At 43.9% G+C, this 14839-nt stretch overlaps 1 protein-coding gene across 1 annotated transcript; it reads right to left on the bottom strand.

Annotated features, from left to right (window-relative positions):
• Nucleotides 1-270: 270 nt before the first annotated feature.
• ASB4 (ankyrin repeat and SOCS box containing 4) lies at nt 271-13104 on the bottom strand. Its single transcript, XM_065832605.2, has 5 exons — nt 12778-13104; nt 8370-8669; nt 5191-5681; nt 3436-3549; nt 271-1053 (listed from the first exon to the last, which is right to left on the bottom strand). Exons 1-5 carry the CDS (start codon nt 12989-12991, stop codon nt 865-867), a joined length of 1308 nt encoding a protein of 435 aa, XP_065688677.1. The 5' UTR covers nt 12992-13104; the 3' UTR covers nt 271-864.
• Between the last annotated feature and the right edge of the window lie 1735 nt (nt 13105-14839).

The raw sequence follows: 14839 nt of genomic DNA on the forward strand, positions 1-14839 counted from the left end.
TCCAGATCCTGTCCAACACCATCTAGAGGGATGTATGGATGGGTATAAGCCCAGTTGTGCAGGTTGCAGGGGCAAGTCCATTTTACCTGCACTTCTTGACACCAGGATATGAATTTACCTTTGGTCACATTGAGAGTGGAAACAGAGACAGCATCTGCTAAAAGCTACCCAGCCATGAATACCGACATACAGAAATTTCAGTGCTACAGATTTCAATCCTGTTCACAGACTATGGTTGATAATGAAAAAAATTCTTACAATTAAAAGGGATATTATTATGACAAAGCTTTATAAGATACAAACAGGTGTAGTGAATAGTGAACTAACATTGAATTGAGAGTTAACCCACGGGAAAATATGGAAACTACTGAAATCCTGTCTGTGCTCATGATTCAAAGCAGTTCACCCATTTCTTTCTGGGAAAGCATTTCTCTGACTCTAATGAACGTCCTGTTTTTTGACAGTATCCTTTCTTTTACTCCCAAAATGACAGCTAAAGAAAATTACAGTAAAACAGTAGTAAAGGTTGTTCAGATTGAATCTAGTGCTATCCAGCAGGCAGCAGAAGCATCGTTTAAGCTAGGCTGAACAAAGCATGGAAGTATGCACCCCTGTATTTGTTTGGTGGGGAGAACCTTTCAAGCTCTGCCTCCCTCAGTGCCACCCACAGCCTGCAGCTGCAATTTCTCTGTTCAGGAAAAGACAACAGCTCCAAGGAGAGCCGGGAAATCCCAGCTAGACTTCAGGCTGGCATGTGACTGCACAAAAGTGAAGGGCTGCCTTAGGGTTGTGCCTGGATCTCCAGCACCCAACAGAGGCGTGTGGATCCACGAAGGGAGACGGCATTGCCAGTGCTGCTGCAGCTCAGTAGATGATCCCTTCTGGCTCCAGCAACAAGTACTTCTTCATGGATGGCGGGATGGAGAGCAACGGGACTCCTCGGTGGCACCTGTCTGACAATATTGCCCGAATGGCGCATCTGCATAAATGCATGAGTGACCGTGGTGAATTGCTGCACACAGCGAACAAAGAGTCATAGAAATCCTGGTGCCGCTGAAAAAAAACCAAAACAAAACACAAGTCTGTTTTAGGGCTATAAGGCTGTTTGTCTGCCCTCCCTTTCCCCTGCCCACATGCAGCCCTTGGCAGAACAAGGGGCAAAGCACAGACAGGACTCTGTCCTTTGAAGGCATACCCAGCAGCGTGGACTTGGGTAGCCAAACACCTGTACAGATTTCTTAGGCTTGCCTCAAATATTTAAGTTAAAGACAACGATGAAGTCTTTAGGCTTGGTATGTCTTATATCCATTAGTTTGAGGTGGGAGTTCCTCTGCTGACTTGTGTGGTGACAGTCCTGACCTGGCCAGACTCTGCAGCCAACTCAGAGCCAGTGCAGGTGGAGGAGTTAACCCCTTAAACCTGCCTGCAGGGCTGTGATGCAGCGTGATGCTGGCGGGACCGGGGAGTTCGCTGGGGCTGCGAATGGTGAAAGTACCTTTGGTCTTACTCAGCGCCCCAGTGGCCTTGTGAAATAAATGAAATTGCATCCCCATGAGAAGAAAATTGCAGATGCATAACAAGGATGTTGAAATAAAAGAAGCAAATGGTAAATACATGTGACTACGTGTGACTTGACCTTACTTTATATTCTTCCTGCTTGACAGATCTGGTTACACCTTTTTTCAGATACATTTTGTGTATTGAAAAGTACAGATTTGTGTCAACAAGAAAATTTTCTTCAATTTCATGTCAAATTTGGCAAATAGCTTTGACAACAAAAATGACAATCTCAACAAAGAAATAGAGCAACTGTAGATTTTTCCAAATAAGTATGTTTCACTATTTCAGATTAAAATTTTTGTTTGGAGAAAAAGAATGAGTTATTGCCTTTCTAATCACACTCTCAGCTCAGCAAAGTTTCTACTATACTTCTTATTCTTATTCTTATTCTTATTCTTATTCTTATTCTTGTTATATTCAGGTGAAAAAAATACCTGCAACATTTAATTTTGTGTTCACCCTAAATGGTTTCTTTTAATTTCTTCCCAAACAAAGCTGGTCTGAAAAAACATTCTCACAGTTCTCCTTGCTATATAACTATGTATTACAATACAGATGGGGTTCCCTAAACATCAATGATAATGGTGCACTTAACTTCAGCACTGATTCAAAAAAGCCCAGTATTAATTAAAAAATAGTTTTAAACTGGAGTATTTGTACTATGCAGATTTCTGAAGTAAAGGGATAATAATGTCAAAGCATGTAGTTCTGACAACATCTTTTCTTCTCTGACCTCTTATTTTTCACTTAAATTCCCCCTTGTATTCACAGCTAACTAGTCCTACTCACAGAAACCCAACCCATGCAACACAACTTAAAGATATATAGTTACACACATGTAACACAGTATTTCAAAATATTTGCTGACTTAAACAAATATAAACATACACATTGAGAGATCTGAAGAAACACCACTCCCAGCCAGAATCTTTGCACTTGCTGAGTGCAGGGACAGCTGAGCTCCTGCAGCATCCCTGACAGTGGGTGCTCCAAAGCATAATGTTGCAATGAAAACAAAGCCCAACTAGAACTTAATCTGCCTGCTGCCATAAAAGACAAAATATTTCTATAAATAAATTAGCAACAAAAGGAGGGGCTAAGGAGAATCTCCATTCTTTATTGGATATTTTGGGGGGGGAACATAGTGAGAAAGGATGAGGGAAAGGCTGAGGTACTTCATGCCTTCTTTGCCTCAGTCTTCAATAGTAAGAACAGTTGTGTTCAGGGTACCCAGCCCCCTGAGCTGGAATACAGGGATGGGGAGCAAACTGAAGCCCCAATAATTCAAGGAGAAAGGATTAGTGACTTCCTACACCACTTAGACACACACAAGTCTATGGGGCCAGATGGGATCCACCCAATGGTACTGAAGGAGCTGGCAGAGGTGCTCACCAAGCCACTTTCCCGTATTTATCAGCAACCCTGGATAACTGGGGGGTTCCCAGTTGACTGGAAGTTGGCAAATGTGATGCCTATCTACAAGAAGGGCCAAAAGGAGAATCCAGGGAACTACAGGCCTGTCATTCTGACCTTGGTGCCAGGGAAGGTCATGGAGCAGATCATCTTGAGTGCCATCGCGCAGCACATACAAAACAACCAAGCGATCAGGCCCAGTCAGCACGGTTTTATGAAAGGCAGGTCCTGCTTGACTAACCTGATCTCTTTTCCAACTTAGATGATACTATGATTCTATGAAAATTTCTCAAAAAATGTGTCCTTTGTCAGCGAGTGATATGAAATCGAGAAGTCCCAAATCCTCAGAGATGTTCTTCTCTTTCAAAAGCATTATCACTTTTCTGCAGCTGGATATGGAGAATGCAAACAATCACAGAATGAGCTCAGATTTTACTCAGTTATAAGTCATTAAGAGCCTACCTCAAGGACATCCTCAGGTATGGCTGCTTTCCACTTGGATGTTGATTTGATATGTTCGTAGCTATTGACAACAACCTCCACAGCTCTGGGGTGGGAATGACAAGCTTGTAGCACCTGCAGGCAGGACACAGAGACCATGAGGACCACCAAGAAGCTGGGGCTTGCCTAGATGCTCAGCACTGTGCAATGGCATACTGAGACAAACACAGCCAAAAAATCACAAGAGCTTAAGGTCGGAGATGCAAAAGACAGAAGCCCCATCTTACCACTCAGTTCCAGTACAGCAAGAAACCCCAGGCTTGCCCCCAGTGGAGCTGGCCACACCCCAGCTAACATCATACAGAAGCACTGGTTTAGATCTTCAAAGCAATGTGTCTCGCTGAAGGGGTAGGCTTTTTCACCCAAATCTGGAAAGAACTTGTTTATAGCTGGGCTGAGTGATTCAACACCAGGCAAAGCCATGCATGAAGTCCTTGCTCCAGGTCATGCAGCACAGATACAGAAAAAATCCCATCATATGAATCAAAAATGCATTGTTATGGGAAAATTTAAAAGACGACTGGGAGATAACACAGCTCAGATGTAAGGCTTCCAAGCCACACGAGGCCCCTGAAACAACTGCTCTGCCTTGTAACTTTGGCTCAGAAGGCAAAAAACCAGTCTGTTGTCACAGTCAGGGAACACCCTTTGCACTCACACTGTACAGGACAGATTTTTGTCCCACACAGTAGACAGGCTTTTACAAACAAACGTGCAGAACATGCCTCTGGGATAAATATCACCCTGCATATTTTACATGTGGCAAATGATGGTTTGGAAAGGAGATTTGCTCCATGCAAGAGGAGAAGGGTGGAGGCAGGAAGAGGAGACCCCAGACCTGGCTCTCAAACACACTCTAGGGGACTAAGTGTTGTTCTGTTAACAGACAGGGCCAGACATCCTGGACTGAAGAGGGCACAGCCAGAGGTTTTGCATTTTATTCAAAGGCTTCTGGTTGCTTGACTTGTTAAAACTTTACATATATAGTGGAGGAGCTGCAGAATGTTCCTTAGGGCACTGGATAAGAAAGAATTAGTCTTGACTACAGCAGGCTTACTTAGTTGCTTGATATAGGAAGTCTGTCAGCTACTTCTGTGGGTGCCTTGGACTTTGCAGACCTTTAGCAATTCTTTGGGAAGAATCCTGCCTTTTTTTTTTTTTTTTTAAATCAAGTCTGAGCTCTCACTCCACATTTCCCCCTAGTTTCTTACATTTTCTGGGAATGAGCCAAAATTTTATTGAGGTCAATTTCATTTTTAATAGATTTGAAAAAAAAATTAAAGGTCAGAACTCCTAAACTGAATCAGCTGGCCTGATGTCCAATCCTTGGTAAAGGCTATGAAATATGCATTTTGTATAACCTAGTTAAAGCTGTATAGAGCCAGATTTGACAAAAACATAGATTTTCTGAAATGAGAAAGTGAATCAGCTCTGAAAAATTAGGCTTGAACTAGCATTTAGCATTTGAGGTTTCAGGTTGGTTTTGAACAAATATGGGACCTGGGTCTGGTTTCTGGCATTAGCAGCTGTAATTTCACTTCACTTAGATGATATCAATCTTACAACAAGTTGTCTCACAAGGTTTTTGGCATTCTGCACCTGTAGTTTACAAAACTCAAGGAAATCCAGATTCCATCAAAGTTGAGATCTCTCATCCCATTCCTGATCAAGACATCACCTCTCTCCATATCCCTTCTGCACAAAACCATCCTTAACCTTGTGAAATTGCAGCGGATATATCCTAGCTGCTCCATGATTCAGTAGCAGCTGGTAGCAGATGTCAGGCTGGGCAGCTGGCCGCACAGATGTCACTTTTATTATATACTGTAGAGGTGCACAGCCATTCACATCCATGACGTTTGCTTCTGCTCCTGCCTCCAGCAGCATATGCAGCAGGACATGATCACAGTTCCAGGCAGCTTTGTGGAGCGGTGATTTGAAATCCTCATCACGAGCGTTCACTTCAGCTTTATAGTCTAAGAGCATCCGACAGATGAGGTGGTGATCTGGGCTGTATATCTGATCCTTATAGTGAAGGGCCCAATAGGCTGCACAGGCCAGGGGAGTCTCCATGTAGGCATTGAGAGCATCAACATGTGCTCCTTGTTCCACATAAAAGGCCACAAGCTCTGGGATACCCAAACGTGCAACCGTGTGTAGAGGAGTCTCCTCATCTTGGTTGTTTGTTTTTATGTTCACATTTGCTCCTGCCAAAGAAAGATGATGGGAAACAATGAAGGCAACTAAATCCTAGTTGGGCCATCTCTGCTTGAGTCCTGCTACCCAAGAAAAAGGCGAGGGTGGGCAACCGTCATGAAAGGCACACATGGAAATGCAAATAGCTAGGGACATGGATTCTACATTTCTTAAGCTTCCAGGAAACCTTTAGGAACTTCAGGTTCTTGGATACAGCTTGAGGTGTAAGAGCTTGGTTCTGAGATGGCAGAAGGCCTTATCAGGACATTGTATTTTGTAGCAGCATGCAGGTCCAAATCTCAGTGTAAAATGGTTTTTCCTATAAATGAAGAAGGGGGAAAAAGAAAGTTCTACTCCTACTCCAGAGAATAGTTCCACTCAGATCTACACCCTGAGATCGCTTCCTGCAGCACCTCATCAACTGCGAGCCGGGAAGAAAGGACATTTTAAGAGAGACCCATAGATGATATAAAAAACTATAGCCAAAGTCCACAGCTGTGTGTCTGGATCCTGTTTTCAAGCTGCTAAGGGGGCTGATGCGGCTGCTCTGTTCGCGCCTAGCGTCTGCCGCAGCTGAAGCAACAGCACCATCTACTGAGCAGCGAAAAGGGGCCCGGGGAGGGAACCATCGCTCCCTGCCCGGCCCTGGCAGCCCCTGCCCCGGCGGGGGAACCAGCGCTCCCTGCCCGGCCCTGGCAGCCCCTGCCCCGGCGGGGGAACCAGCGCCTGCCGCCTGCGGTAGGACCCGCCCGCTGCCCTGTCGCTTCCCAGGTACACGCTATTCGCTGTTAAAATGCAAATGAGCGTCGGCATAATGCTGAACACCGCTTATTAGAAAAGAGGGAAGACTGGCAAGAGCCCACTCCCCAGGGCAAAGCAGAACAGTAAAACTGCAGGAGGGACAAGGGGCTTCTTCCCGAGCTGGTGCTGATGTAACGGGCAAGGGCTCCTTGAACCTGGGGGGCCTCGGCAAACTGCCAATAAAGCACTTGTGCAAGAGAAAGTGCACGCTGTGTGGCCACCACTTTTCTCTCCATGCTCACAAAACCCCTTACGTGGCCAAATCTACAGTAAGACTGAGCTGTAAGGGCAGGGAAGGAGAGAGAGGAGTTAGAAATTATCTCTAGACTGGAAAACATGAGTGGTAATGTCTTTAAGCCATGTTTAGTGTTAGTTGTGTTACATGTCCATGAAAGTATCTGTGAATTAAGTTTGGAGGTGGTAAATGAATGTGGGATCAGATCTGCTTGGTTGGCAAGTTGCCCAAATGAACAGTGGTTAAGCTGCATTTACCTGAACTGATCCAGTGTGACACTGCTGAGGGGAGCTGGCAGGGTGGGAGATATATCTGGGACACCTTGGTGCAGGGACATCAAATGAAAGCCTGGCTTCACCAGTTGGGTGGTGCTGATGTGTGAATGTGCACACTTGCCACATTTTGGTGCAGACCTTTCCCATTTTGTTTGGAGTCTCAATGTTTAGTTTATATGGAGATCTGAGTTTATTGAGTGCTTTGGGATGAAAAGTGCCTTGTAAAGTATTATTCTGTTGCTGATGGGTGGGTGGAGAAAGCCTACAAAATACATCCTTTCATTTGCATTCATGCTATGCTACATTTTATAAGACTACATGTGACTTCTAAGCTTTTCCATGGTAGCAAATTCGACTCCTGCTGTCAGGACTGTTTGCTTTGGGCAGGATACAACTGGCAGCATTTATTTTCCTTTCTACCAAACAAAATAATATGTATCTTTCCAGCAGAAGAAAAGTGATGTGGTTATCCATTCAGGACTGCAGATTGCCTTGCCCATAAAGCACACTTGGGCTCTGCATCTCAAGAAAAAACTTCAATAACAACACATGTAGCAAAATTAGCCCCCAAAGCATTTGGATTTGCCATGGCACAGTGACAAATAGAAGAATTTGTCTGTTTGCAGCTTAAGTCTTGAACTGCCTGACTTTACTGTACCTTTTATGTCTGTCTTTTACTGTGTCCTGAGTCAGCATCCTCATGTTAAGGAAATAGTGTACAACAGCAATATATTTACCCAGGAATTATGTCTATTCATAGCTTCATTTGTTACAGATGACTGGCAGTATAATGTATGTTACTTTGGTGGAAAAAATCATATAGAATAGCCTTTTTTTCCTAATCACTACATGGGTGCAGGAGTTTGGCTGCTGACAAATGAAGAGACAGTATGAAAAACTGCATCCATTTTTTCAAGGCCAGGTCTTAAAAAACAGGCACTTGGAAGAATTTTACTGAGATCAACGAAATTTGAACAAGAAAGAAGAGGAGAGAGGTGCACTTTTATGTGAAAACATCTTAATAGTAAACCTACCTGAAGAAGACAGAAAAAAAAAATAGATAAATAGAAACTCCCTGATTCAGAGGAGCCCTTCTGCTGTGGGATAACTGGGCAGCAGGCTAGAAGTACTGAAATGGGAAATGACCCTGGAGTAAAGGCCGGTGGCCAGGGAGAGGGAAGGACAGATCTGGTGAGGAATCGGAATGGGAAAAACTTCCCCTGATGAAAGAGATGGGGAAAAGATATCTGAGATGAAGACATAGGTCAGCTGTGGATGGAGGGGGCAAATACACATGCACTTTGACAAGTTGCCTGCTAAGAGAAACCACAGACCATGCCCACCATCTCTGGCCATGCCATGAGAGACACTCCAGAGCTTTACCTTACCTCTCCAAACCAGCTGCTGGGCACAAGGCATGGAGGTTCGTGTCGTACAGAAGTGCAATGGCGCCTGCCCACTCATTGAGAAGCAGTTCAGCTTAGCTCCGTGGTTGCAAAGGATCTTGAGACATTCAACATTTGCTGTTTCACACGCAACGTGGATTGCAGCTTTTCCATTGGGCCGGCAGTTGATGGTGGCTTTGTGATTGAGCAGGACCGAAAGACTCTCCAGATGTCCATACATGACAGCTAGATGCAGTCCAGTTGCCCAGGATATTTTTAATTTGTAGCTAGGCAGCCAGTACCCTGTACAGAGTGAAAATGCATTACCATCCTTGGCAAAGACTTTTCTTTGGACTATCCACTTACTGAAAATAATTGAGGGGGAAGGAAGAGTTAGAGTTTTGCTTTAATTTACTGTAATTTCACCAGCTACAGCTTAGTGCACACAAAGTTCTCCCAAGCATAACTTCATTTTCATTAAGCAATTTTACTATGTGTGCTGAATAGCCTGCCTTTTGGAGAGATAATTCCCATGTAGATGTACTCTGAAGGCTGTTTTGCCAGTGGATGGGGCCAGCACAAAGGGCACAGACAAGTTCAAAAGATAAGCTTACTTTTACTTTGGTTTAAAGCAGCAAAAGAATAAGCAAGGCAATGCATCTAACCATTACTACATAGAATTAAGTATAACCATGAAGAAAGACACATCACCAATTGCCCTGATACTTCACCATCACCCAGATCTGTGCTTCAGCTGAGGTGCCCCTGTTACAGCGAAGGATCAGAGAACCACTCCTGGCCGCTGGGAAGTCCTACATAGTGTGTCCACTTGTAGGTGAGATCTCCATCATTGCTGTGAGAGGGTCCTGCTTTTATACAGGTTAACGAACAAATCTATATATCAAAATGCATGAAAACATCTGGTGGACTACCATCCTCACTCGGGCACATTCTGGATCTGGCCAGGATCACAGGCATCTCTGAGCAGTTCCTGTTCTGCTCATTTATCTCTGGCTTTGACAACTTCCGAGGATGATTGCCATGGTCATATGTGGCTTTGACTACTTATTTCTAAACGAGGCCTGGTACCTGTTTTCTTGGTGTAAACAAGAAAACATAAATATATTCTTACGACATTTCATCTTCACTAATGATGATATTTTATCTAAGCTACATATTTTGCTAATGATCATACATATTTCAGTAATGATTAAACGTCTTTCACTAATGATTAGAAATACAACATTTGGTTGGGATGTTCATCTAGAGGTCAGCTTTGGTTCAGGGCCTATTGCTCAGGCCTCAGTACTTCAATGGCAGCCTTTGTTTTTCTTGTGACCTGACTAAATAATAAAATATGCTTAGAGCATTTGAAATGCCACCAGCTTATAAATATGGGGGAAATGGGATCTATAGCCTGCCAATAGCTGAACAAAGGTGGCATTGGAATAAGAAGGCAGCATTTGCTTAGGCCAGTGACTCAACAGATAGTTCATCCTGCTGTTTTTTGTGGAGGAACTTGCAGGATTTTATATGTCAGGAGCTGGATTCAGACCTCCAGGGATGCATTGCACATAGATGACCCCTGGCAATGTGGCTGCAGCTGTATCACAGACCTCCTGCCAACTTCTGCCCCTGAGGAGCATGGACTGAGAATTTGAATGCTGATATAAATTGGGTTGAAGAGCCAAATAGAAGCAGTGACACTTCAGCATGAAATTTGGCTCAAAAATGTTAAGATTTTTCTCTGCAAATTTCACAATGACCTTTTTTTTTAAATTTACAAACAGGTGCAAGACCAAAGAACACTTAAATTATGGTTCCCAAAATAGAGCTACATGCTTAATGACTGCACAGAGACACTCTCAGAAGTGATTACTATAATCATTCATTAAAAAAAAAAAAAAAAGTAGAACACAATAATAATGTGCAGAAGGGCAGGAGAAGTCTAAAACACTCCCTCTCTCTGGGTTTGATATATCTATTTCTCCTTGGACGAATGCCTGGTTGAATATTATTACCATGTAAAAGACACAGAAAAAAATAATAAAGATGTATGAGGTCAAATAAATTCAGCCCTTTATCTTTGAATCTCTCATTGTATATGGTTTTTCAACCTTGATGTCATACCAATATAGTTTTTACTCCATTCATGGATGTTGTATTAGACAAAAAGAAGATGGAGAGGAAAAGAGCTAGCTAGAAACAGAAGTGCTGGTGGCAAGGAGAAACTTGGATTAAAGTTCTTCTTCACTCCTAGTTAAATTGCAAGTATATTCTGAGATAGATGCCAGTAATGCAGTTCTTGTATGCATTGGAAAAATGCCATATTCCCACTGAAAGTTTATAGACATAAAATGGACCATCATGATAGCAGCTGCACCTCCTGCTCTGGCATGGCTGCAGTGGCTTGTTCCTGACCAGTATAACTGTTTATTACCGCCAGCATGTGAGATGTCAGGGGTGAGAAACTGTCTACAGATGGTGGCATCCACTCTATGACTAAATTTTGCAGACTACTAAACCCATTCCCCAAGGAACCCACACTGTGAATGGCAACAGCAGGCAGCCCTGAGGCAGCTGAGTGCCCAAGCAGGGCAAGAGGCTCCTGTGCAGCTGCTCAGCCCTCTCTCAACCCCAATACTGGCCAGATGTGAGCCATAAATTATGCATAATGGCAAAAAAGTCATCCTTGAAGCCAAGTTATTTTATATAGCCACAATTTCCCTGCCTGAGGCCACCATTTATTTCCTTTGCCTGTGCTGCTGCAGGTGAGCTGTGCTCAGAGGTTCTCAGAGAGCATCACCCACATCCCTCTGCCCAAAGCCACAGACATCTGTGTGCCCAGAGAGACAGGGATCAGGCACTGAGCAGGAAGCAGGTGTAGTTTCCATGGGAGGCCTGGTTCAGCTTGCCTGCTTCTTTGGTTAGAAACATGAAAAAGCCACGGTGCATGCAAGGTCAGTGTCCTTGGGAGCTCTCGGCCTCTTTGAAAGAGAGGAAGCAAAGCCACTCTGTCACCCATGGCATCTCCTTTCCACTTCATCAGTTAGGGCTATGGCAAAGCTGAGGATCTCAGAGTGGTGGGATGGTGGGACTCAATTTTTCTCCCCTCTTCCTCCTCAAAGAAATCCCCCTCTCATACCATAGTTATCTGGGATTCAGAATAAAAGTAAAATGTCCACAGAAGTTCACAGTGTGACTCCTGCCTTTCAGACAAAGTGAATATGTTGGTGTGATTTAGGCCATAGGGTGCAACTCCCTAGTTTTTGGAGAAAGGAGAGACTTCTCTAAGAGACAGGTCTCTTGCAGTAAAATGATCTACAATTAAAAATCTATGCATGAATCCTGTAGTCTCAAACCACAACCAGAATGCATCTCAGTCGGCTGAGGACAGAAGAAAAGGTGTTTTAAGATACATTCATCACCATTGCTTAGTTCAGACACTGTCCGCAAGGGAAGTACGACGTCACTGCATCATCCTCACCTTCATGAAATCAAAAGAACAGGAGGCAAACATTAAATAAGAGGTAAACACAGAAAAGAAGAGGTGGGATGTTGTTCTTTCTTTATGCCACAGAAAAGAAAGTGCATTTACTGTGCTGCTGAGACTGGAGGTGTTTATCTCCACATATGATTAACTTCTGGCAGAGGCTGATCATTACTGTTTTCTAGATACACACAAATAATCTGTTAGCAAGTAGGTCATGAAGTATGTTGATTTTAGCAGAGAGCAAACCTGTTTCATTGCTTCAACTTGTATGTTTTTGGAAACTCAGCCATCATCTGGCTGAGAACTAGTTTGGGGTTTCTACATTCCAAAACAGCTGTCTTTTCTAGTTGTGTTTTTACAGATGATTTTTCTGTTTTGATGAACCAGCACATCCTCACTTTCCGTCAGTTTGAAAAATAAATCTCCTCCCATCCAGCAGCATCCAAGGTTCACAGGAGTTCCTTAGCTCTCCTGATCTAGGGAGAATTTACTACTATTGTAAGATGAAAATAGAAGACATTGAATATTTTATGTTCCTAAATGGTCTGTACGTGTGACTGGTTACATGCAAGAAATGTGCACTTAGCATGCATGTGCCTATTCTGGGCTTTGCATCCGAGTTCTCTGTGAGGAAATGACAAAGATGTCCTCTTCCTGAACTCCTCCAGCCGCAGCAGCTGTGCTAGTGGCATGGAGGCTGGGGCTGGTCTCTGGCCTGCCCTTCACCCAGCCCAGCAGGCACAGCTGATAAGCTGATAAGCTCCCCTGCTGCAGTGACCATGGTTGTATGAACCTACAGAGACATTACTGCCTGTGAATCAGCTGATGCTGCAGCTTCAGAAGTGATAAAATGCCACAATTTCTTGAAAATCATGCAAACCCATCTACTTCCTGGCTGGTGAATGCTGCCACATTTACCTTGTTTGTAGGATGCCAGAATCAGATTTTCATCTTCCACTTCAAACACTGTATCCACGTCTATTTTCTTTTGGCTCAAGAGTTCTTCCAGTGTTTCAAAGTCATTTGACTTCAGGGCTTCGAGAAAAGCCTTTTTCACCAACTTTGCAGCTGCAGCTCGAGTTATTTTCCTCTCTGTATTCTCTCCTTCTTCATATGTCTTCTCCAGATCCATTTCCAAACGTATCTGTGCTGTGAGGAGGGGTACACTGAAGTCCCTATAGCACAGTTCTATGCCGAAGTTCCTGAAGACCAGAAGGTAATTTTATCGCTTGGTCATGCTGATCTGCTTGTTCTATTTATATGAGGAGCATTTCAGGCATTGAAATGCCAGTCTTAGATATCACCACACTCTTTATGAAAGCAAGGACAGACGCAGTAGCAATCACACCAAAATAAGAGTTATGTCCATGGGCTTTATACACACTAAACTTCATTGACCACATGGTTACACTCTGGTCCTGCCATACACTTATATTAAAGGCTACTAGTCCTGAGTGTTGTTTCTCAGCTGGAGAAGCACTTGTATTTCTTTTCATAGTCTCCATTGCTGATGTATCAACTGCAATGGGATGTGATGCTCTGTTTGCAGATGCCTTTTAACTAGTGCATTTCAGAAAAAAAAATCCCCAAAGCACTCTCCCAGTGGGAGGTAGCTCACTTTTCCCCAGGACAGCATTCAGCATCTTGGTCCTGCTTTCATTCTCTCAACCATCAAGCAGGGCTCCACAGGAGCCCCTGTACCACACAGGTCTCACAGTGAAGCCCTAAGGGATCATTGTGTTGATCCAGCTCAGTCTCCTGCGTAATACCATGAGCAGCAGGATTTCCCTAGTTTGCTCAGGGGTCACAAGCCGTGCTCCTAAGAAGGAGAAATGCTGAGATGAGGGGGCTTCAGAGCTGTACAGCCACATTATGTGGTGGGAGATCTCATAAACAGAAGGGGGCTTACATGTGAATTAACTCACATGCAAGCACAGGAGGCTGTATGGGTCCATAGGCTCTTTTCCTTCCCCTGCCCACCCTTCACCTAAATTCACACTTTCACCCTCACAACCCGATCGCCCACTGAACACTTCCCCCTCCCTCCCTTTTCTTTCTGTCTTTGCCAGTCCTGTCCCTGCATTGACAGCAGTCTGTGAAGATGCCAACCCACACATGGCCAGCATGAGCTGCTGCCATGCATTACAGAGAAGTGGTTCACACCTGCACCCACTTGGGCTGCTGGATGAGACCATAGCTGGAAGGAGACTATCCACCCTTGATTCAAATCACTCAGCAAAGTGGAGTTCCTACTACCTATGTGCTTTTGCATGAAGAAAACTTTCTAAAAAATACTTTCCTGAAGAATTGCACTTTGTTATAGACACTGTGGGAAGGAAAACAGCTTGCTCTAGTGCTATAGGTCCCAGGCAGCTCTTCTAGGCTTACTTGACAGTCAGCATCAGGCTCTCCACACCTTTACATTCCCTCCCACAAGACTGCCTCCCTCTTACTTGGTTACTTTCAGCAGTGGATGACTCCACTTCATGCTTTTAAAAAAGTGTTAATGCCTGTCTGGCATGAGCAGCGGGACAATATGTGAACTCCAGATCTTACGGGCTTCTTGTTACTTGCACCTTTTTTTTTAAAACCACTATATTCCTGGAAAGTCATGGATGCACAAAGCACTGATATGTGTCTATAATCACTTGTTCACCTCAGCTACACCTTTTGATTTGAAATGCACTAGCTTTTCATCTATCATCTTCCATAAATAGTGTTGGAGGACACAAGAACATTCAATCTAGCTGAAAGGACCGTGCCAGTACATCTCCATGCTGGTCTGCTGCTTGAAGACTGAGATGTACAAGCACGCTGTTGTAACAGATTACTGCATATGTGCTGACCCATTGTGCTCACTCTTGGTTGACAAGCAAGGTGAAGTAATTTGTGATGGCTTGGCCCACAGTGAAAGAGAAAGCTGATTAAAATCACCTTACATCCATCATGGTCCAAGATGATGCACAGGGACAGCACCTCA

This window comes from Patagioenas fasciata, chromosome 2 (genome assembly GCF_037038585.1).
Source record: "Patagioenas fasciata isolate bPatFas1 chromosome 2, bPatFas1.hap1, whole genome shotgun sequence".
Classification (NCBI taxonomy): Eukaryota; Metazoa; Chordata; class Aves; order Columbiformes; family Columbidae; genus Patagioenas; species Patagioenas fasciata.